This window comes from Urtica dioica, chromosome 2, assembly GCF_054948205.1.
Source record: "Urtica dioica subsp. dioica isolate 48M chromosome 2, U.dioica_male_clone48M_v1_H2, whole genome shotgun sequence".
In the NCBI taxonomy this organism is placed as follows: Eukaryota; Viridiplantae; Streptophyta; class Magnoliopsida; order Rosales; family Urticaceae; genus Urtica; species Urtica dioica.
The window spans coordinates 30756251-30779994 of NC_142757.1; the positions used below are offsets into that span (position 1 = coordinate 30756251).

A 23744-nucleotide genomic window follows, 5' to 3' on the forward strand; every position below is an offset into this window, starting at 1 on the left:
CTATCGTGAGCTTCCGCCTAAACATGTTCATGAGGAATGCGTCTAAACCAGACATGTGTATGCCGTGGGTCAAGTACTCAACTGCCTTGATCACGAACATGCCACAATCCCCGCTGTAAATATATATGTTAGTATAGTATAAAAAAAATATGAAATACACAAGAATTCTAGCGGAGGGCATTACCCATTCTCTTGTTGTGGCATAGCATCATGGTCCTCAACGCTGAACGTCACCGAGCTTGTCTCTTCGATGCCCAATCCGTCGAAAGCATTAATCGAACACAGAACAATCGGGATGATTTCAGCGAGTCTGAGCAGGTGGGTCATCACGGATTTGTGGCTCCTTTTGCTCTTGGACATGGAGTTGTAGACCATTAGCTTCTGTGACTTTAGATGAACTACCACAAGGACCCAATGAGACAACTTCTTGAGACAACAAGGCACGTAGATATAATCAACCTCCACCCACAGCCATGAATGGAGTGTTGGAATTGATCTAGGGTTAAGAAAAAGTTTAACGCTTCGAGCAAGCGGCGGAATTTAAAAAATTTCTTTAAAACGAGTACAACGATTTTACTAACCTAGACAAAGAGCAAGTACATGCAAAGAAAAACTATTATGAGCATTAAATAATTTACTAACCTTTGAGAAGCTTGAACATTGAGATGCCTTCGGAAGGTTGAAACGTTCGTCTCCCCTCGCAGCACGTCTCTCTTCTTTCCTCGGGAACTCGAGCAACCACGAAATTTTCTATCACTAAAATCACTCGAGAAAGAAAGGAATTAGTGTGTAGGCACTTTTAAACACGACGACTCGAGAACAAGTCTCAAAGTCGAAGACCTAAAACACTAGGTCAAATGTGGACCTAGGTGCCAAAACAAAAACCGAAAATAACTAGAGAGAGGGAGAGGAGATCGGCCACCACAAGGTCTAGAGAGAGAAGCTCTCAATCTCCAACTTCTGTGGAATGAATAGAATGAGAGGAATGAGGGTCCTATTTATAGGAGAATGGTTGGCCTTGGAAAGAAGTAGTTTCCTCTTATTTTCCAAGCCTTCATGAGCAATCCCTTATTACCCATTCCTCCAAAAATGCGCCCAACATGGCTCATTTCCTCATGAGATTTGTTTCCTATTTTTTTTCCATCTCTTAGCCTTTGGCCGAAATCCCCTTTGCTTCTAGAAGCAAATTTATTTCCTCTTTTTTCTTTTGGCAAGTATCTTCATACATTAATGCACAAAATAAACTCTCTTTTCTCTCTTGGTATGGACGAAATTAAGGGCATCTAGAACATGCTTCTAGATGTTTCTTCATTTGTTCATGACAACATAAGAAAAGCCCATTTAGAATTTTCAAGTAAAATCATATGAAATGAAATTAATCCTCAAGGCCCAATTACACTAATATGGCCGAGTAAAATTTATTTCATTTGTCATCATATGACAATGTCATGTCAAAAAATTTATTGACATTCATTTTGTCCTATGTCTAAAAAGACAAAAATACCCTTTAGACAATTTTTCGTAAAACTTGTCTCGTTCTTGTTTTGACTTAGCTTCTAGTTTAACTATTCCTACTCGATATGATTTGTGACAGTGACCTCATGGATCCAAATGAACAAAGCTTGAGCTAAAAACTTGGACTCAAAAGTTCACAAACATTTTCCAATTTTAGCTTAATATCAACTGACTCCACTAAAGAGTTGACACTGAAAATCTCTCGGTTCAAATGAATTTATTTTCTACTCAAGAATTCAACCTAATTGTAATGAGTGGATCCACTGAATATTATTTATGTTTACCCTTCATGAATATCATCAGCTAGTCGGGATTTACAAAATTACCATTTTACCCTTCTAATGTCAACAACTGATGAACTCTGTAGAGTTTAGACGTCAATTTCTCTCATCAGTTGTTGACATTAGATGTCAACAGTTTACGTCCATTGTTGACATCTAATTTCAACAACTGATGAACTCTGTAGAGTTTAGAAGTCAATTTATCTCATCAGTTGTTGACATTAGATGTCAACAGTTGACGTCCATTGTTGACATCTAATGTCAACAACTGATAAACTATGAAGATTCTTAACATACCCAAACAATATCCTAACATTTTAACCACAAAATTTAGGGAAAAAGCAAAACGAACCTTGTACGCGACCTGGTCTTGGACTAAATCTTGAGTTTTGAGTTTGGCGTTTGGATCTCGTGGGCGTTTGGATCCTCGGGTTTCAAAGAGCTGGTGCGAGAAAGAGAGCTGGTCCTCGGGCTCCTGGCTTTCTTGGGTCTGGTGGCTTTGGGGTAAAGAAAGAGAAAGAGAAAGAGAGAGAGAGAGATCGGGAAAAAACAGTCCGACGAGGGGACAGAGATAACGAGAAGAGAGAAGAGAGAAGAGAGAAGAGAGCGTGAGAGAAAGAGATAGATTGACGGGAATAGAGAACGAGAAAGAGGAGAGATAGAGAAACCAGACTGACGCGAAGAGAGAGAGAGAGAGAGAGAGAGAGAGAGAGAGAGAGAGAGCCAACCAATAATAAAGGGGAGTGTTGGTGAGATTGTAAGAATGTAAGAAGTGAAGGGTAAATAGGTAGTTTTGCATAGGTGTTAGTGTTATTTGTGTCCAAATTATGCATTTGGTGGAAAATAGGAAAAAATTATCATATAGATAGTAGTTGTGGCAATTTCCCTAAATACTAGTTATTATCAGTATTATTACCTATTAACCATCAAGATTGTAAATATTTCAAACTATGCCAACGCCAAAAATTGTGGGGTCAAATAGGAACAGTTGATTAGATTGCCTAGTAGGGTTGTACTAAACAATTGAAAAATTGGTTAATTCGATAACTAAACTGATCCAAATCTAAATTTCGTGCCATATGAGCAAATCAAAATTTGATTCGTTTAAACCAAACCGAATTAGTATGTACCTGATTCAAACTTAAGCTAATATAATGATTTAAAACAGGTTTAAAATAAACAGATATTTATTTTAATAAAATGGATAACTGAATATTAGCATAACCAAATTTCGAATTTAGATTAAATCTGTCTGATTATTGGTACAAAATTTTAAAGATAAAAAATTGGATTCAATTATTCAAAATGGTCAAAACCAAACCAATCCAATTTCACTAGGAATTCTTAAGATTGATAATAAAAAAATTGAGGAACTATCATTTGATAGATACAATTAATTTTAATTAGGTCGACAACAAACGATGCCCCAATTTAGTTCAATCATTCTACAAAAGAAAAGTGACCATAAAATATAGTGTGTGACCGTAGTCATATCAATTGTCTCATCATAGTCGGACGGTCTTTAAAGCACCTTTAATGGTAAGTTAATACCACGTTAGTTTCATTTACCATATAAGCTTCTCAAGCTACAACTTATTTAAGCAACAATCTTCAATGATAACTTTAATCCATATTCTAGCTTGAGTTTATCCCACATGAATCATAATTTTTTTTTTTTTTCAATTCCCATTGGTTGAAAAAAGAGTGGAACCCATTAGTTTTGCTAGAGCTAATTTGCTCCATAAAGCAAATAACCAAAAAAATGAAACAATAGTGAAACTAATTGCTTCAATTTTATCTTATTTACCAGGAAATCTTTTAGGACAACCATTAAAGATGCTCTTAGTTTCCCACGAAGTTTATCTCGTGAACATACGAAGAAAATAGTCTTGAGAAGAGAATGAAGTTCAATGATGTGTTTGCCATCAATAGTACCATAAGGGCATTTCACCCACACCCAAAAAAAAAAAAAAAAAAAAAAACTCTTATTGAACCACATCGTACAGTAACAGATAGGGGAATTGACACTAATAATACCATCTCAATATGACTTACCAAATATAGCCCAAAACTAAAAAATTGACAAAAGTAGTACCACAAGTAGGTGAGAGAATTTATTTTTTCCTCAACTACCCTTAAAACTTATTAATATGAAGACCAACTCATTTAACTCTTTTCTTCTTCAGAACTCAGCCAACTTTCAGTTCCTCAAATAAACCGTGTGAAAAAAAAAATCAAACTCCTTCTCCGGTTGTGGGTCGTCGGAGGTTTCTTCACGAGGGTCGCCGGAGTGCCGGTCGCCGGAATCTTGCTTGCCGAAATCCAAAGGATGGTTTTTTTTTTTTTCTGAAAATCTAAGGTTTGAATCCTATACCCATTTTTAACCCATTTTGCAATAATCTTAAACCCATTTTTTCCTTCCTTCAAATCCAAATGACAGTTTGTTTCCTACAAATCCAAGGTTCTTCTTCTTCTTGTGCTGAGGAGGTTTCCTACAAATCCTAGATCCAAAATTTCTTCAAACATATTTTGGTAAGTTCTTCCTATTTTTAACATATAAGAACATGTTTAATTATTTTGATTCATATTGAAATAGGTTCCATTGTGTTTGAGTGTGATTTGTTTGTAAAAAATGGTGTTTTTTGTTGATTTACCGATTTTTCCAGGGTGTCACGAAGTGAATCCAGTTCGTGACATAGTGTCATGAACTGGAAATGAGGAGTTTTGAGCTTTGAGATGATTAGGAATGAGGAATTCGTTTGAGTTTTGATTTGATGTATCTTGTGTTGAATTTTTGGGTGCTTCCTGAAAAAAGTATGTAAAGTTGGGCATGCGTGATTTTGATTCGCTGGGAATGTTGGAGCTTCAAAAAAAAATTTCTTCTTCTTGATTCAGTGGATTTCTTGTCTTCTAATATATATAACGTTTGTTCCCTTTTCACTGTGTAAGTTTTGCACTTTGAAAGGGGTTCATCAACATTCAAGTTTCAAAGTGTGTATGTGTGTGTCTGTGTGTTACTGAGATTGTATGATGCTAGAAGCTTAAAAAGGGTTAGTGTTGTAAAGCTTGTTTCGAAATACAAATATGTCACGGAGTGAATTCACTTCGTGACAGATGTGTCACAAAGTGTGCTTATTTAACTTGAATGCTTATTTTATGTTTTTGGCTCGTAATTTTTCTCTTATGCTAACACTGTTGGTGAACGGGTATTCCTTCTAATTTTTCTCTTATGGTAACAGTGTTTCTGACTTGATTTGTTTTAGGTTTTATCTTTAATGACGAAGTCGAAAGAATCCAAGGGAGATGAGGCCTCAAAAACTGTCAGACGAAACTTTAGGACGGCAGTTCCGACGATGACGACACGTTCATGGTCGCACCACCAAAGATAAAGAAGGTATAGAATAAAAAGTAAGTGGTTTATTTAGAGTAATTTAAGGTGACGCCTTGGTTTTTTTTGTGCTTGATATAGACTAAAAACAAGGCCGAAGCCTTTGGCATTACGGTGGCCTCAAAGAGTCCTACTACTTTTATTTCCCGAAAGGTGAGTGTCACAAACCCATTTGGATCCTAGTTCGTCTTATATTGGTAAGGAACTGATTGAGTTCGTGACCGATGTGTCACGAACTCGCTGACTTCGTTATAGATGTGTCACGGACTGACCCACTCCGTGACACATCTGTCTCGAAGTGGGTGAGTCCGTGACACATCGATCACGGAGTGGGCGAGTTCGTGACACATCGGTCACGAACTCAACCAGTTCGAGTCACATAGTAGATGTAATTGAGTTTATGTAACGGGTTTCACTAATTATTCCATTGACTCATATGTGTAGGAGTGGAAACGATGTATACCCGAGGTCAACATTGAAGGTTTTTCGTTTAACTTCCACGGGGGATTGGAAAATTTCATCACTCTCTTACTCGGCCGCAACGCTGAAACTCAAGCTGGCTTTGTCCAATCATGTCTTGGGCAGTTTGTGGGGCAATCACAAATAGTGTAAAATGGTGAAATATTTGTTGTTTTACAAACCTACAAACTTGACTATTTCAATGTGTAAAAAGGCTGTGTAACTAAATTATATCTCCAAGCTTAGTTTATGTCAAACATGTTTTGGTACTTTATGATGATGCAGTTATATTATTAATATTTTTATATTATTGGTTTTGCTTAGCCTATTATGTTTTGGTACTGAAGATCCATTAGCCTTATATTCTTCTTATTATTATGCCATATGAACAATTCAATATCACAATTCCAATATCATAATACACAGGCGAGTCCAACAAAAGTAAAACCAAATCAAATGTAATTTCATTTTTTAAATCATTCAATACATCTCTGACTCATTTAAACAATAACACAATACCTATAAACAAAACAACAACAACCAGCATTTTAATCTTGAATAATTCAGATACAATCAGTTGTTCCAATTCATTGGCTTCAGTTGGTTCTTCGTATTTGAAGTCTTCATCGACAAAAGATGGTATCTAGTTTTCCAATGAATTTATCTTCCTTAGCAGCTCTGAAATGATTTGAATCGATCTTGGGCACATAGGTGGGTCAATCCATACCAAAAACCTGCATCCACTGAATTTTGTTATCTGTTACAAGCATAAACCAAAAAATATTTATTTACAATATCTTAAAAAGAATATAAACATATGCGAACCTTATACTCGGGGCATCCCGATCGATCGGCCGTCACAATTGAATCCGTAACGATTTTCCTTATTTATAAGATTTCTAGACAGTTTCTAGGATAACGAGAAACATATGCAAACCTTATACTCGGGGCATTCATAGAATCGTCTTCCAGGGTTATCCGCAGTCCAAGAAGTTCGTTCAACTCCATTTAGACCACACGAACATGAAGAGGAGGTCGTCGACGCTCGGTACCACCTCCTGTATTTCCAGAAACGTGCGGCTTCCGACGTGTTGACGAACTGCAATCACTCGACTCCATCATGTATGGAAAATCGACCGAAGAAATTGGGAAGAAGAGGAACCCTAACTCAATACTATTTTGGGGGCTTCCGATTTGTTTTTGATAAATGAAACAATTTTATAAGACAATAAACATTTAATTTTGAATTCATTACAAATTCTATTAAAAAACGGTTATTAACATCGAAAAACATCGAGTTCGTGACACATGTGTCACGAAGTGAATCCAGTTCGTGACACTTCTGTCACGAAGTGAATCCAGTTCGTGACTCATATGTCACGAAGTGTATCCAGTTCATGACACTTCTGTCACGAAGTGAATCCAGTTCGTGACACCCTGGAAAAATCGGGAAATCAACAAAAAAACGCTATTTTTTACAAACAAATCACACCCAAACACAATGGAACCTATTTCTACATGAATCAAAACAATTAAACATGTTCTTATATGTTAAAAATAGGAAGAACTTACCAAAATATGTTTGAAGAAGTTTTGGATCTAGGATTTGCAGGAAACCTCCTCAGCACAAGAAGAAGAAGAAGAAGAAGAACCTTGGATTTGCAGCAAACAAACCGTCATTTGGATTTGAAGGAAAAAATGGGTTTAGGATTATTGCAAAATGGGTTTAAAATGAGTTTAGGATTCAAACCTTGGATTTGCAGGAAAAAAACCATCCTTTGGATTTCGGCGAGCAAGATTCCGGCAACCCGGACTCCGGCGATCCTCGTGAAGAAACCTCTGGCGACCCACAAGCGGAGAAGGAGTGAGTATTTTTTTTCACACGGTCTGAGTGAGTAACTGTTGGCTGGGTTCTGAAGAAAAAATAAAAGAAAAGTGGAGTTGGTTTATTCATCAATGGTCTTGAGAGTAGTTGAGGAAAAAATAAATTATCTCACCTACTTGTAGTATTACTTTTGTCAATTTTTGAGTTTTTGGCTAAATTTGGTAAGTGACATTGAAATGGTATTATTAATGTCAATTCCCCTTATTTACACCCATATTCTAAAATCTAAATCACCACAAATACGATATCGAAAAACAAAAATGTACATGTTAACATCACGTGCTCAACTTGAGCCTAAACAAATTTTGTTGTTGTAGTCAATATTATACCGTATAGTTTAACTTTACAACTTCCTCAACAAAATTAAATATAACATGATACAAATTAGAGTTGTATTGGTAATTTCCAGATCGCTGACCAGATCCGACCCAAACACTAGGTCTCAAACCTTGCTGTGTAGACTTGATGAATAATTCTTCAAAACAAGTTCAAAGACGCAGTGTTGATAATCTAATCAATTTGGACAATATCCGTAGTGGTCAACCAATCAACTAGTGATTCCATATCAGTCAATCCCAGCCGGTTCCACGAGATCTAGAGGAACCTGACAAGGCATGCATTTCATTATGTTTGAACTCTAGCAAATACCAAATATTCTGATTACGAGTTTTAAACTTCATTCTGCAATGTCGCAGACAGTAAGAAAGAAAAAGAGAAATTTTACTTACAAGGATCATCGAATGTGCCCGAATCTTGAATAGAATCTCCATGTATGTGTTTAGCTCATAACCTCCTTGATCTCGATGAAGTCATCACGCGCATGAGCGTCTACTACCCGAACCTCGACCTCATCTCCAATTTGTGCCTTGGACACCCAACCCGTGACTTGAGTACCAACCTGCACAGGTTAAAATTAAAAATAAAAAAATAAAAATTGTAGAGTGCAAGAAAGATGAAGAGTCTAATTTGACTAATACTAAAAGTGTAATTCAGAGGCTAGCTATACCTAAGGCAACAGTATAGACCTCTCTTTGATTGTTAGTGGTATATAAAGCAGACTTGTTTTTGTTTCAATCTTATGACAAATTGGCTTCTTCAGCTGTAAAGAGATACGTTACCAGTACCACAAATAAAGGACTTTACCTCAATTAACAATAAGGCTGCAATACGATCCTTAATGAACTTAAGAACCAATGCGTGGTATATTCTCTCTTTTGGTTGTCGTCTAAGAAATTCTAGGATCCAATACCGAAGACTGGTGTTGCAGAGCTTCCTTGCTACTTTGGTATGCATGTTTGTGAGACTTGCAGTGACTTCTAGATCACCTGCTGAAAAGGGGAGCGAATCCCCTCGAAGAAATGCCTTCACCTGCACAGAAAAAAGACAGTGTGGTTCAAACGATCATTGTGATCTGTGGACCACAACACTGTCACTCCCTTTTCTTCATCAAACGATCACGACTCAGCGCTGATAATGTGTGTTGGTTTGCCATACTTTTAATACAAGAATACGTGTTATTTGAATAAGCTTCCTAAAGAAAGTAAGTTAATTTATTCGTTCACATCGTTGGGCATCGTTCTCCTCGCCGGATTGTTGCTGACAAACTAAACGAGTTTGAGAGAACTCACCTGATAATGAGCAAGGAGATCAATGTATCTTCGGATGGGTGATGTAAACTGTACGTAACCGGGAATCCCCATAACTCCATGGCGTATGGGATTCCTGAAGTTAAATTCTGCAGCACGCAATGTTTTAACAATGGCAGCGCTTCGAGCGGGCCCAGCTGGAAGATGCTCAAATGCTGACGTGTCGATGTTTGATTGTGGCTGTCCTCGGTAGGGCAAAGGGATGTTGTTATGGGAACCATATGTTGCTACGGCTTCTCCACAGAGTACCATCATTTCGGTGACGAGTCTCATTGTAGGGTCTGCCTGATTTTCAACATAAAGATTAATTATGGGCTCGGGATCATCCCCGTTCGGTACTTTGATGCGTGCTTCTAGCGTGGCCATGTCGACAGCGCCCTGGAGAATCAAATTTAGTCAGCCCCATGGATGAATTAAAAAATTACACAAAACATTTGAGTTATTAGTTGTAGTTCGCTTTCGAACTAAACATATGTAGTCGTGCATTCGAAACAAAGTGTCGGTTCTCTTGAAAACTGGTAGATGGTATAAATGTCTAAAAGCACCTTCTACCCATCATAGAATGAACTGACATAGTAAAAAAAAATTGAAATGTTGAGTTGGAGATGGAATCATAGATTTAAATATTTATACAATTTGATTTAAAAAAAAAAAAAAAGAAAAAAAGCAGAACACTAAATTATCGTGATCTTCATAAGCTGTCAGGTTGACCAAAGTTGATAATGTCAGTTCCAGACACGTATAAGACCTCATATTTGTCTACAATCAGTTGTTACTTGTTTCCATTTTCTTTTCTTTAAAACAATAAGAAGAAAAAAAATACTCCTCTTCTAGCAGACGACACATATCAGCGAGTATGCTCATGCAAATGAATTTAAAAACAGAACCTAATAATCCACAGAGCTTGTATTCATGTTTACTAAAATGAACTTCTCCTCACTGCTTCTCTTTTGTTATTTAGACGACTCAGTAAAATCATAAAATCGACCAAATGGATTGACAATGTACAAAAAGCACACGACATGCATTTTTTTTTTTTTACTTATCACGCAACTTATATGAACAAGCTTGAATGTAATTGAAATTGTATCTGAAGATCTATGCAATTATTTGTATATATATCTATCTTATATCCGGAGATGTTTACCACAAACCATCAAAGATGATATATGCAGCTACCACAAATGCATATGATACTTATAAGGGATAAAAAATCATAAACCGTGAAATAACCCGTTTATTTAAACAAACCTGCTGGAGACGCCATTGCAAGCGTAAAGTAGCAGCCTCAGATAGAAGCTTTAAATCTGCCTCTTCTTTCAAATTTAAATGGAGAAGCTCAGATGCACTCTCATGGGTCAACATGTAGGTTGGTTTTATGAGCGAATTGTCCACTGAATATTCTGCAATACTACAGGACCACATGGGGTGAACATGATGTCAATAGAAAGATAACATCAAAAAATTAACTATCACTGGTATTTCAAGAAGTACATATTTCTGTCCAAATACAGTCAACTAGTCTAAAAATGACTACAATAGGATTACCAGAAATGAACACATGATAATGCAGAATCCAATAACCACAACAGATTCTAATTTATAACAGTAAAAGGCGGCCAAAATATGCGTCCAAGTTGTTTAAAAATTTTATACGAAATGATGGACATTAATGTGGGGAGGTCAACATAAAAGGAACAGGAACCAAGTCATCTATACTGACATGTTGAAATCAAACCACATAGAGTTGTACCTGCCATCAGAATGCAGCAAAATGGATACCGTTACAGCATGGCAAACCTCTCCCTGCTTTAAACTCATTCCTTGCATTGCAAGTTTTTCCGGAAACATAGGATAAGTGGCCGTCGGCAAGAAAATCGAAGTCCCTCGTCTCATTGCCGCCCTAAATTATGCATAAATTTAGATTGATTTGATTGAAAAGTAAAACTTTCATGAAACATTCCAAGAGTTAACTTGTACCTATCAACTATGTTCCCAGGTACAAGGAATCTAGTTGCATCAGCAACATGAATATAAACTCTTATGCGTCCATCTTGCAGCCTTGTTGCACTAAGGGCGTCATCAAGCTGAATAATAAGTGATACTCAAATTTGGTGTAGCAAAACTTGAAAATAAGGCAGAATAAAATAAAATAATATTAAATAAATAGAACCTTGCTAAAAGAGGATAACAAATTACCTCATCAGCCTCATCGACGTCAATGGCATAAACCTTCAAGTGAGTAAGATCCTTTCTAGTAGCCTAAACAAAGAAAATTCAATACGCACATGGAGGATAACACATAGATTGTTACACCACTAATAAGTAAAAGCATATCATGCATTTTCAAAAGAATCATTTTGCAGTGAGTTTTTCTTTTTTTAATTAGTTCTTAAAAAGAGTTTTTTTTTTTTAATAACTCGACTAGTTTATATGAAACATATCAATTAGGGAAATAATCATCCATATCCTATGATAATTAGTTAAATGGTGTCTTTATGGAATGCATTTTGTAGTCATTCACAAGCATACCCTCAGCGCCATCATATGCTAACCGTTCTTATTCATTAATTTTATCCCTTAGTTACTATTTTGACCAACTTATTGGTCTTAATTTATCAAAATTGGCATCATAAAAGTAGATTTTAACATAATGTTAAAAACTTTATCCATTACTCAACATTTTGCTTGTTAATTTACCAAAATGAGCATAAGTGAAGCTATTATTATCATATTAATGTTTTTAATGAGTTTCGGTTCCCTATTTATAATGAGCATGACTTCTTCATATTGGTCAAAGCCATGATTCAACATTAGTAGTGAGAATTTGAACTTCAGCTGCCTGTTTTCCCTACTACGAAATCATAAATCTAATTAAACCAAAGTAGGAAGCAGGCTGACCTCATCTGGATCAGGTGACTCTGCCAGCAGACTTTCTGCAGCAGCTATTATTTGTTCTGAATGTTCAGCGCGTAACTTTGACTTCAACAGTTCGAGATTGACATGAACAGGAAAATAGCCAATGTTTATGAGGAGTTTAACTGCCGAAGACGATGTTTTTGGCATCCCCATTGCTTTGAGAATCTAACAGGGGAGAATTACACGAGATGAGAAAATACAGGACAGAAAAACAAAACAAAGCAAATATGCAGTTGTTACCAGCCCAGCAGTTTTCTGTTGCTCCTCATTCTTGCAGTCATCAATAGCATATGATTCAAGGGCCTCAATTTTAAATCTTATTTTCTCGTCAATCAACCAACATGTTTTGGGAGGTTTAGCATCTATAGGCATTGCCTTGGCAGATTTCAGCAGTTGGACAAACTCTCGCACCTCCTTCTCAGCAGCCTCCTTCACGCGCTTCCTACGTAAAAGTTCCTCCACCTATTTAGCAGTTAAAAGAGCTGTGCCACGTCACTAAGTGTAACAATTTGATAATACACAATAATAATAAATAAATAAAAAAAATAGCTCTGACCATCGCATAAATTTACCTGCGTGGTGGGCCGAGGTCCATATACTGGGCATGACCCTTTTGTCTGGTCTGCAGTAAAATATATTTCATCGTTGGAAACCAAAAGATGGGCACAATAGCTCTCTAGAGGGCTCGCGCTACCAAATATCATCTGTAAAATAGCTTTCCTGTCAGACGAAGAGCGAGATCAAGCAAAGCTGGACCAGTGTGCTACAATACCTCGGCTAACTCTTCCGTTGTCACGGACATGTTTTTTTCAACAAGTTCGACCCAAGCAAACTCTAGCAATGTAGGATCCTGCAACAGATAATTAGCATTTTGAAGCTTTTAGTTATTTCCTTTTGTCTGTGATTCGGTCAACCTTCTAACATATTGTGTTTCCCGTATTTACAGTGCTTATGCTAGACCAACCAAATTATCACGAGCTTTCTGAATGAAGTCTCCGATGTCTGAGTCTTCGAAATTCTCAATACCCGGAACAATATAGGTAACTTGCTGAGGTTTAATGGACAACGTCACACCATTCTGCAGTCCAGGAGGTAAATATAGTAAGACTTGAGGAAGGTTTAATGGTAAATGGGAAAGGTAATATAAATGAGTTCCAACACCTAGCAACCTATTGAACACGCCGCAATAGTTGTTTTTGTGTCAAGTAGAACCTGATCGGAGACCATCCAGTTCTTCTTGCCATCAGGCTTCTGAGCAACTGCGAGCAACACTCTGTCTGACTCCTTCTTGAATTCCAACAGTATCCCTTTCCGAATCCCTCGTTTCTCGATTTTATCTTCCACAACATCTTTTGTTTTTAATATCTCCGCTCTGCGTTATCATTAAACCATTAGATATGCGTCCGAACAAAAAAAAAAATAATAACACGAACAGCCCAAACTGAGACGCGATGCTCTGATAATACATTAAAAGTCACAATACCAACATTCCCTAGGACCAGTCATCAACTGTTGAAAGCTAACATCTTTAACCCATTCTTAAAACTAAAACCTTATACGTTCTTCCGTAGTAGCCAAAACCTCTTATCTAAGACTCTAAAAAAATAAAGGAAAAAGAAGAAAGGAATACTTGGAAGTAGCGCGAATTCTGTCGCGGTGATGGAGAAGCTGTGAATGACGGTGTAACCTGGGAAGCGAGAGAGCAGGAGAGAGGTGGGAATGGCGGCAGTGAAATGAGGAGAGAGAGTGGAAGATGGGGTAGCTGTTGACGGAGCGGACCGTCATTAAAGCAGTTGAAGAGATAATAGGATGATGGTGATCTCTGGTCTGGTGTGTTGGATTAATTGATGGAGTTTGTGACCGAAGACGATTAAGGATATATCGTCAACCCATCTCGTTTCGGTTCAGGCTATTTTGTATAGCAGCTCGATCGGCCAACTAATATTAGCATAATAGCTCAAATTCTCGTCAAATAAAGGGTTATATAACTATATAGCCACCCAAAAAAAGCGATTTTGGATTTGGCCATCATTTGGTTAATTTCCGATTAATAGTCACATCCATTTATTTACAGTATAACAAAATACCAAAATAACCTCAACTGTTCCCGCTCATTTACATACCGAAAATAACAACATTTAAAACAAATATACGGATAATAACTAGTTATTAATGTCAGTCACTGCTCCCGCTATTCAAGGTAAGGAAATTAAAAGCCTTTTTAATGAGAAACGCCGTCACAAACCCAAAAAAAAAAAAAAAAAAAAAAAAAAAAAAACTAAAACCCTCCTCCTCTCTCTTATCGTCATAGCAGGCTTCTTCTCACTAGGCGGCGGCGGCGGAGGAGCGGGATCGTCCTCCTCCACGGGGCGACCACCGCAGACGTCACCGGAGCATCAAGAGCAAGGCGGCGGAGGAGTGTTCTGGACGCAGCAGCCGTACAATGTGCTATCGTAGGCGTCGAACTTCGATCTGTGGCAAGCGCAGCCTCAGGTGGTGTACCGGCTGCAGGCGGAGGGTTATATTCCGGCGCGGCGGCGAGGTCTTCGTCGGGGTCGGGCGGAAGCGTGAGCTGTCAGGACTGCGGCAACCAAACCAAGAAGGACTGTCCCCACATGAGGTGCCGCACCTGTTGCAAGAGCCGGGGATTGGACTGCGCCACGCACGTGAAGAGCACGTGGGTCCCCGTCTCCAAGCGCCGCGAGAGGCAGCACCTCCTTCAGGCCGCCGCCACCACTTCTAATCACGACCACCACCATGTCACCACCGCCGTCAAGCGTCACTTTGTCCTCCTCTCCGCGATCTGCGTCCGGAGGTCCCGATCGGAATCATGGACTCCGCGAAGAACAGTTTTTTTTTTTTTGTTCCTCACATTAATAGTATGTTCGTGTAAATAGAAAACATATGTACAGTATATTCGTGTAAATACGAAGCATATTTACAGTATATTCATTGTAAATACAAAGCATATTTAGAGTATATTCACTGTAAATACAAAGCATATTTACAGTATATTCGTGTAAATAAACTGAAAAAAATTCTGGAAATATTTTGGGGACGAAAATTCTGGAAATTATGAATATATGGAAGATAAAATAATATCAATAAATGAATAATATATTTACAGATTTTATCCATAATGAATTGCCACGAAAATAGAAACTAATTACCTAAAGTCAACGCTAAAAACTTCCAAATACATACCAATAAATGGGCTGAGAACTTTCAAAATCTGCTGGAAAATTCAAATTTCAAATTTGAAAACTTCCCTATTCGGTTTCAATATTTGATTCGAAATTTAAAAAAAAAACTACCTAATTAAAATAGCGTAAGGGCAAAAATGTAAAACTAATTCAATTAATAAGCGGCCACTTAAGCAAGATGGCTATTTACGGGAAATTAACTAAAGGTTGGCTAAAACCAAATTGATAGTGTTTAAGATGGCTATGCAGCCAATTATTTGTAAAATAAATTAAGAGAATAGCCCAGTTAATCTAAACTACCTAAATTACTCCCATGTACTTCCTCGCTCTCGTCTTCATCTTCGCGCTCGCTATCGTCACCGAGTGACTCTCCCACTCACACCCAATGTTTAAAATATCATTACCGATATCCATTCCGAGGTTCTAATTTTACGGATATATCAAGTATCGACGGATATTCTATAACAAATTCAATACCGATTACCGATTATATCGACAGAAATTCTATAACAAATAAATATTTTTAAACAACTAAATATATATATATATGTGTGTGTGTGTGTGTGTGTGTGTGTGTGTGTGTGTGTGTGTGTGTGTGTGTGTGTGTGTGTGTGTGTGTGTGTGTGTGTGTGTGTGTGTGTGTGTGTGTGTGTGTGTCTTGGAATCCAAATTATGAAAAATACTTTCTCGCCCCTTCGTTCGTCATTTCTGTAAATAAAAAAATTCACAACCACAATATCACAATTCATAATTCGCAATTTCTTAATCACGATTCACAATCACAATCACAAGTTTTGATTCACAATTTATATCGGCAAATTTCAATTTCACATATTCCCGTCCAAAATCTTTAATTATAATTCACTGATACAATATCACAATTTATAATTTGCAATTTCTTAATCACAATCACAATCACAAGTTTTGATTCGCATTTCCTAAAATCACAATTTATATTAGCGAATTTCAATTTCCCATATTCTCGTCCACAATAATAAATTCAAATTCACATGTCGAAATATCTTAAATTCTACAATAACATAATTTTTACACTAACCTCTTTTAAATGAAGATTCTGGAATTTTTCAAGTCGTTGGAAAAGTCGCCGGCCGCCATCAATTCGGGTGGCAGGTCCCCGGAAAAATGAAAAACTCGCCGGGACTTTAGAAAAAGTTGGGGATCTGAAAGATATTCATATACTAATTTCAAATATACAAAAAATTTCAACAAAACTAGAGTTAAATCTATCCAAAAACGAAAAACAAAACTTAAAACAAGTTTCTTCAAAATATCCGAGCTTTATATACTTACCAGAGATATATCCGGATATATTGGTGATACTCTATAATAATCCTTCTTCGCCAGACGATATTGCACGGATATATAGCTTTCTCACCGATAGGGCATAAAAAATGGCATGCGTCGAATGATATTGCACGGGTAGAAGAATAACGATATTTTAAAAAAAAAAGTCCGATTTTTTCATGTTTTATACTATCGAAAATATCACGATATTTTCAAAAATCGGTGATATATCGCGATATTTTTCCGATAAATTATAAAACGATAACGTTTATTGAAGATATTTTACCGAGAGTTCAAAAAAATGGATATATCGGCGATATATCCTTATATATCGCCGATATTTTAAACATTCCTCGCGCCTCCTCAACACGCGCTCCTCCGCCGCCGGCGCCGCCCTCGCCCAGACGCTCCTCCATGCGCTGCGCGTCGGTCTCGCCTACGTCGTTATGCTCACTATCATGTCCTTCAACGGCAGCATCTTCCTCGTCGATGTCGCCGGTCACACTGTTGGGTTCGTGGTTTTCGGTAGCCATCTTTTCCGAAGCGACGATACCGAGAAAGTCGCCTCTGATCTCCCGCCCATGGACTGTTGAGTCCGTTACAGCTCTATCTACCCTCGATCGATCGGTTGTTGAATTGTTGAGCTATTATGTTGATTCAGTGTTAATTCGCGAATCAGTTAATTAATTAACTGACTTAATTGAGTTAGGTTAATTAATTAACTGATTGGTTGAATTAAGAATTAGCATATGTTCTGATTTTTTTTTTTGTAAAGTTAATTTACTAACTGACTGAATTACGAATTAGGTTAATTAATAGAATTCTTGGAATAGGAATTGACTTAAGTTCTTATTTTTGTAATTTTTTTGTGAATTTCCATTCCTAACATTCAGTTAATTAATTAACCTAACTCAATTCAGTCTGTTAATTAATTAACTGATTCGCGAAGGGTATAATTGTCTTCTAAGAAAAAATGGGCTATTTTCTTAATTAAGTGAAACTTGGGCTATTCCCCTAATAAGAAGTGTAAAATGGGCTAGTGACAACAAATTTCACATAAAAATTTTGGGTCCTTTTAATACAAGGAAAATATCACCGGTCTCCCATCGTAAAAGCGAAATGTGGCATTTGTGGGAGTATAAAAAATATATATAATGATAAATTTTATTAGTATTTATTGGGCTTTAGTTCGGCCAAAGCTCAATAAGTGATTCAGCCCGGCTCTAAGCAAAAATCCCAAGCCCAGCTCGCTGAGGAGAACAGATCACCCGCGTTGATCCAATCAAGGAGCGAAGTCGGGTCAAGTTGAAACATCGCCGAGAAGACTGGATCTAAGACTTGATCAACCTACGATGTGTCGAGGACGAGCTGATCAAAACGTGTCCAAGAGACGATTCTTTCTTCGCCTATAAATAACGACTGTTGTATTCATTTTCGCACACATAAGCTTCTACTCTATCTTTCATTGCTTCCTCTGAACTGCCTATATCTTTTTGCGATGATGATGCATGGGAGGAGTTTATTCAGTTAGCGTTATGTCCACAATATAAAAGGGTAAGTCGAAATACGACTCGTAATGATATCCTGAATTTTTTTTTATAGCTATGAGACAATCACTTGTCACTGATTTCAAAGGCATTATTTCTACAACATCTGACTTATGGGAAGGTAGTAATAAATTAGGAAACTGTGCCGTTACCGCGCATTTTATTGATAAAGATTGGGTTTTACAAAAACGCATTATTGGTTTTCGTTTAGTGCCTTATCCACAAAATGCACAAGCTATCTTTAGTACTATTTTCGAAGTTTATAAATTTTATGGAATTAAAAATAAAGTTTTGACAATCATTTTAGATAATGCATCCGCTAATGTGTCCGCCATCTCATTTTTTAAGGAAAATCAATCAATGATTTTAGATGGCGATCTTTTTCATCAATGTTGTGCTTCTCATATCATAAATTTGGTTGTTCATGCTAGTTTAAGACAAATAGAGTCTCATATCACTAAAATTCGAGATTATGTATCATATTTTACTACTTTTGGCCCTCGTCGGCAAGAATTTGAAGCATTTTGTAGGGCACATAACAAACCCACCCGAAGATTTTCCGAGGACGCCAAACATAGGTGGAATTCCACATGCCTTATGCTCGGAGTTATTTTAACTTACCGCAATATTATTGTTGCCAATTATGCACCCAAATGACCATGCGGAAATAATAAATTACGCTACTTAGCTAATTAATAAAGGTTATTTAACAAGATCTAGATTTACTTTAATTAATATGAAGTATGAGAGCAATATCAAGCACCCGAATTAAACGGAAGAGTCATTAGAAAAACTTACGGGTTTCTCCTTAGCTACAAAAACTTTAATCGAGTTCTTCAAGATCTCGTTCTAAGCTCCAATAACTCGATCTTCTAGTTTTAGCTCCCACGATCAGATCTCGGGGAATGGCTTTAGTACTCTCGTCGTATGACACTCAGAAGATGATACCATAATCTTCCAAAACGTAATCTCCGGATGAATAAGAAGAAAGTGTGGGCACATTCTGAATCTCACTACGACTCTGATTTATGATTTCAGATCGTATCGTGTTTTTGGGATTGGAATCATGAATTCCGAGGGAGAGAGAGAGAGAGAGAGAGAGAGAGAGATAGAGATAATTTCGTCCACCTCTAGGTGTGATGGGCGAAATTTTGCTTCTACAATTGTGTGTTTTTTGTGTTCTCCTTGACCTCTATTTATAGTGGTAGAAAAGAGATATTCTAGGAAGCTCCTAGATATATTTTATCCTCTTTTATTCTCTCCTATTTTTCTTTTTTGGTGCGACTTTTAGGTGCGAAAAGTCGCACCCAAAAGTCTTCCGCACCAGAAAACTGTATTTGTAGTAGTGCTTTCTCTTTTCAATCGATGTTTTCAATCTTATTCAGTACCCCACAAAGTAATCCAAAACTTCACTCTCCATATTAATGGAATTATGTTTTACTCATCGTGATGAGTGTCCACTGACATAGTCAGTTCATGATGAAGATCCTCCAGGTTCAACCAGTATCGAGAAAAGTCATTTATTCCGTTATACCTTCCTTGATACTTATAAGCCCTAAGCACCATTGCTTCCCCAGCGAAAGATTCTTTCATACGTTACTTACTACAAAAGTGCGCGCAATCTATCGGTTCTGGAAACAACACTTAGGTGAGTGAACGTTGACCTTCTTTCGGGAAGGCTGGATTTCGTATTTGTGAATCACTTTCCGCTTAGATAACATTCCGGATTCCTAAGACATAAGTATCCTAGCGTCTCAATAGCCTTTAATGAATGAGTCAAAGAACCCGGCGATATGACCTAGAAGTCAATGATCACTTCATGATTTAGATCAAGTCTCATTGTGACCATCATAGCGATCCTGGTTAGTGTGTCGTAACGATTCTTAAACGACACATCAACAACCAAATGACATAGTTTTTAGTATTTACTCTTTTTATATTATTTAATCTAAATACGATAAATTAGATATATAATCTATTAAGCCCAAGATATTAAGAGAATTCATCTAATTATTCTTTCTGATATAATATTTCAATAAATTTTTATCAATTTTTTTTTATTGAATTTACATTTTATGTTGTATTTTTCTTTTTCTTTTTTCTATTTATTCTTTAGTTTAATTTCATATTTCATTTCGGTTTATGCAACTTCATAAGGAGTCTTTATGTTGCGTTACAAAGGACCACGTTTCAAAAAAATATGTCGTATGGGTGCTTTACCGGGATTAACAACTAAAAAGCCTAGAACATGAAACGATTTTAGAAACCAATTACGCCCCGGTAAAAAAATCTCAATATCATATTCGTTTAGAAGAAAAACAAAATTTACGCTTTCATTATGGTCTTACAGAACAACAACTACTTAAATACGTTCATATCGCCGGAAAAGTAAAAGGGTCCAGAGGTCAAGTTTTACTACAATTGCTTGAAATGTGGTTGGATAACATCCTTTTTAGATTAGGTCTAACTTCGACTATTCCTCAAGCCCGTAAATTGGTTAACCATAGACATATTTTAGTTAATGGTGGTATAGTAGAGATACCAATTTATCACTGCAAACCCCCCGGTATTATTATCGTGAGAGATAAACAAAAATCTAAGTCTCTAGTTCAAAAGTATATTGATTCATCTTCCCGTGAGGAATTGCCAAAACATTTGACCCTTCATCCACTCCAATATAAAGGATCGGTCAATAAAATACTAGATAGTAAATGGGTTGGTTTGAAAATAAATGAATTGCTGGTTGTAGAATATTATTCTCGTCAGACTTAACTCTAACTAAAATAAGAAGAATTTGGACAATTTTACACTCCCTTTACACCCATATAAAGAGTAAGGGGATTTTCCGAGGATTTTTTTCCTACTCATGTCTCGTATCATAGATTGATAGGGAGGTTTTAATTCCTTGTCCACTCTTTCTAGTATTTTAAATATTATAGCAATTGGGATTAAGAATAGCGAAAATATATCCAAGAAAGCCCTTACTGTTGCAATAATTAATCATGTATTTTATTTGAGATATTGCGTTTAATAACATTAACATTATTGAATTAGGTGACGGGTATGGAAAGAGAGGGATTCGAACCATCGATAAACAAGAGCCTACATAGCATTTCCAATGCTATGCCTTGAACCACTTGGCCATCTCTCCTACATAATGATAAAGTTGCTAATAAATCGAAAAAATAGTTTGGTTTTTGGATAAAAGCATACACTCTATTTTAACTAAAAAAAAAGGAAAAAAAACTTTTTAAAATCTTAGTCGAGGCTAGGTAAATTAGATAATTTTTTTTCCACAAGGAATCAGAATACATCGAATTGTTGATTTATCGCCAGAGGTGGCTTAGAACCAATAGTTCATTATCTAATGGATTTTTCCGTTCTAATACTCGATTTGAGAGTTATCAGTATTTATCAATGCCATAGAAACACATAATGATTCCTTGTGAAAAAAAAAGGATTTGCTGAGACGGAAATAACGATATAAAAAACCTATCAAAATAACTAGAAATTCCAACCAATAAAAACCCTAATGACGTAAAAAAATATAAAAGTCCATCAGAAATAACTTAGTTTTCGAGACCCCGCTATAAGTTCTATCAATCATACTCAATTCGATGGAATTGTTTGATCTTAAAGGGGATCTTCTATAATTTTGCACATGAGGGGTTATTTTTTGGTTTCGTCCAGTCATTAGTAACTTAATTATTTTTATATAATAGTATATAGAAACAACGCTTGTAAGGAGTCCTATTGAAACCAAGAAATATAGGCCTGCCTGCCACTCACACAAGAATAAATGAAGTTTTCGAAAAATTTGCTAGTGGAGGAAGACCTCCTAAGGATAAGAGACATATGGCTAAAGAGAGAGCCAAAAAAGGATCTTTCATGTATAATCCTGCATAATCTCGAATGTTATCAACTAAGGTACGTAGACCAAATGATACAATGCAAGCAAAAGTTCCTAGATTCATGGAGATATAGAACAATATATAAGTTATCATGCTTGCATATCCACCATTTGAATCTCCAAAAATTATTTCAATAATTACATATCCAAGTTGACCTATGGACAAATACGCAAGCATACGTTTCATGTTTGTTTTAGTAATAACGATGAGATTCCCCAATATCATGCTAAGAATAGCTAGGATTTCTAGAAGAAGATGCCATTCATTTGATGAGAAATAAAAAGGAATATTGAAAATTCGAGTGGTTGAAGCTAAAGAAGCTACTTTCGAAGTGACATAAAGAAAAGCAACAACTGGAGTGGGAGAGTCAGAGTCGAAAAGAGGATTCCTCACTTCTTTCTCTCATTCAAAACCATGTATGAGACTTTCATCACGCACGGCTCCTAAGTGATAAAAGAAAGAAGAACCCATCAAGTGCATAATGCTCCCACTAAGTGATCAACCTTCATTTGTGTTCCACATATATGATTTTAGATTCAGCTACCCAATCATCGACCATTTTTTTAGTTCACCGCCCGAACTTAGATGTCCGGCATGTGATTCAGTTGGGTTGATGAATGTTTGATAATTCTTTTATTAGAAATAACGATTTCAATTTAAATAGATAATAAATTTCATAAATTTATTTTATTAATAATTTCAGCGAGAATTACACATAAATCTTCTCGTGGGCAAGAATTCCTAATAATCATAACATCCTTCGTCAACGAGAGATATGAAACATCTCAAATTGAGAACTATGAGTGGGATCTAGCTTATTACTTCCATGGATTTTTGGAAGTATTTTGCAAAGCCACAGAAGTATTATCAGGTGTACACTATCTAACTGCTCACCTTGCATTACATGAATTATTTAATATTTCAAACGCTTTTGCTACTTATAGACAATACGATCTATTAAGCCAATTATTTTACCTATAAAAAAAGTTTACAAATTATTGAGAAGGAGTAACGCTTTTAAATGCCATTGCAACTTTATTAGATCCTAGATGTCAATTATGGTATCGATGGCTTAATAATAGGTATTGCTAAAAATTTGAATGTTGATTCGATACTAACAGTTGAAAAGGCAACAGATGTATTAGAACAATTGTTTGTGTTGTACAGTGAAAAATTTGGCATAGGTGGAGATCAACGACAGCCACAACAACAACAAAGTAGACGCTCTTCATTAAATCAAACCAACGTGCCATGGAACTTGATTCATAATTCGAGACCTCATTCGTCGTCATCATTTTCTCAAACATCATCTTCCGAGCTTGTGAAATATTATGAAACTGAATTTTACACAGAGAATCCAGATGAATTGGATATTATAGAATGGTGGAAAAACACAAGGGCATTTTCTGACATTGTTCTTAATTGCCCGAGACATTCTTGTCACTCCGGTACCAAGTGTTGCGTTAGAACAAGCATTTAGTGTAAGCAACCGTGTTCTTGACGACAGAATATCAATAATGAGTTCGGATATTCTAGAAGGCCTATTGGGAGGATGCAAGAAGGCGAAAATAAAACAGTGATGAAGACTTGATTGCGACTTACTTGAGCATTGTCGTCATGAAAAATATGGATTTCATGAGGATATTTTCTGATCCCCGTGGATGATTCCGGTCCCACGTGGTAGG

The 23744-nt window shown here is 36.6% G+C and overlaps 1 protein-coding gene across 1 annotated transcript; it reads right to left on the bottom strand.

The window, feature by feature from the left end:
• Positions 1-7775: 7775 nt before the first annotated feature.
• On the bottom strand, positions 7776-14052 carry EMB2730 (Ribonuclease II/R family protein). Its single transcript, XM_089606726.1, has 15 exons — positions 13724-14052; positions 13306-13465; positions 13058-13171; positions 12866-12943; positions 12666-12797; positions 12334-12555; positions 12076-12258; positions 11374-11436; positions 11155-11261; positions 10928-11077; positions 10426-10585; positions 9157-9552; positions 8672-8896; positions 8257-8426; positions 7776-8132 (listed from the first exon to the last, which is right to left on the bottom strand). Exons 1-14 carry the CDS (start codon positions 13876-13878, stop codon positions 8307-8309), a joined length of 2265 nt encoding a protein of 754 aa, XP_089462852.1. The 5' UTR covers positions 13879-14052; the 3' UTR covers positions 7776-8132; positions 8257-8306.
• Positions 14053-23744: the final 9692 nt, after the last annotated feature.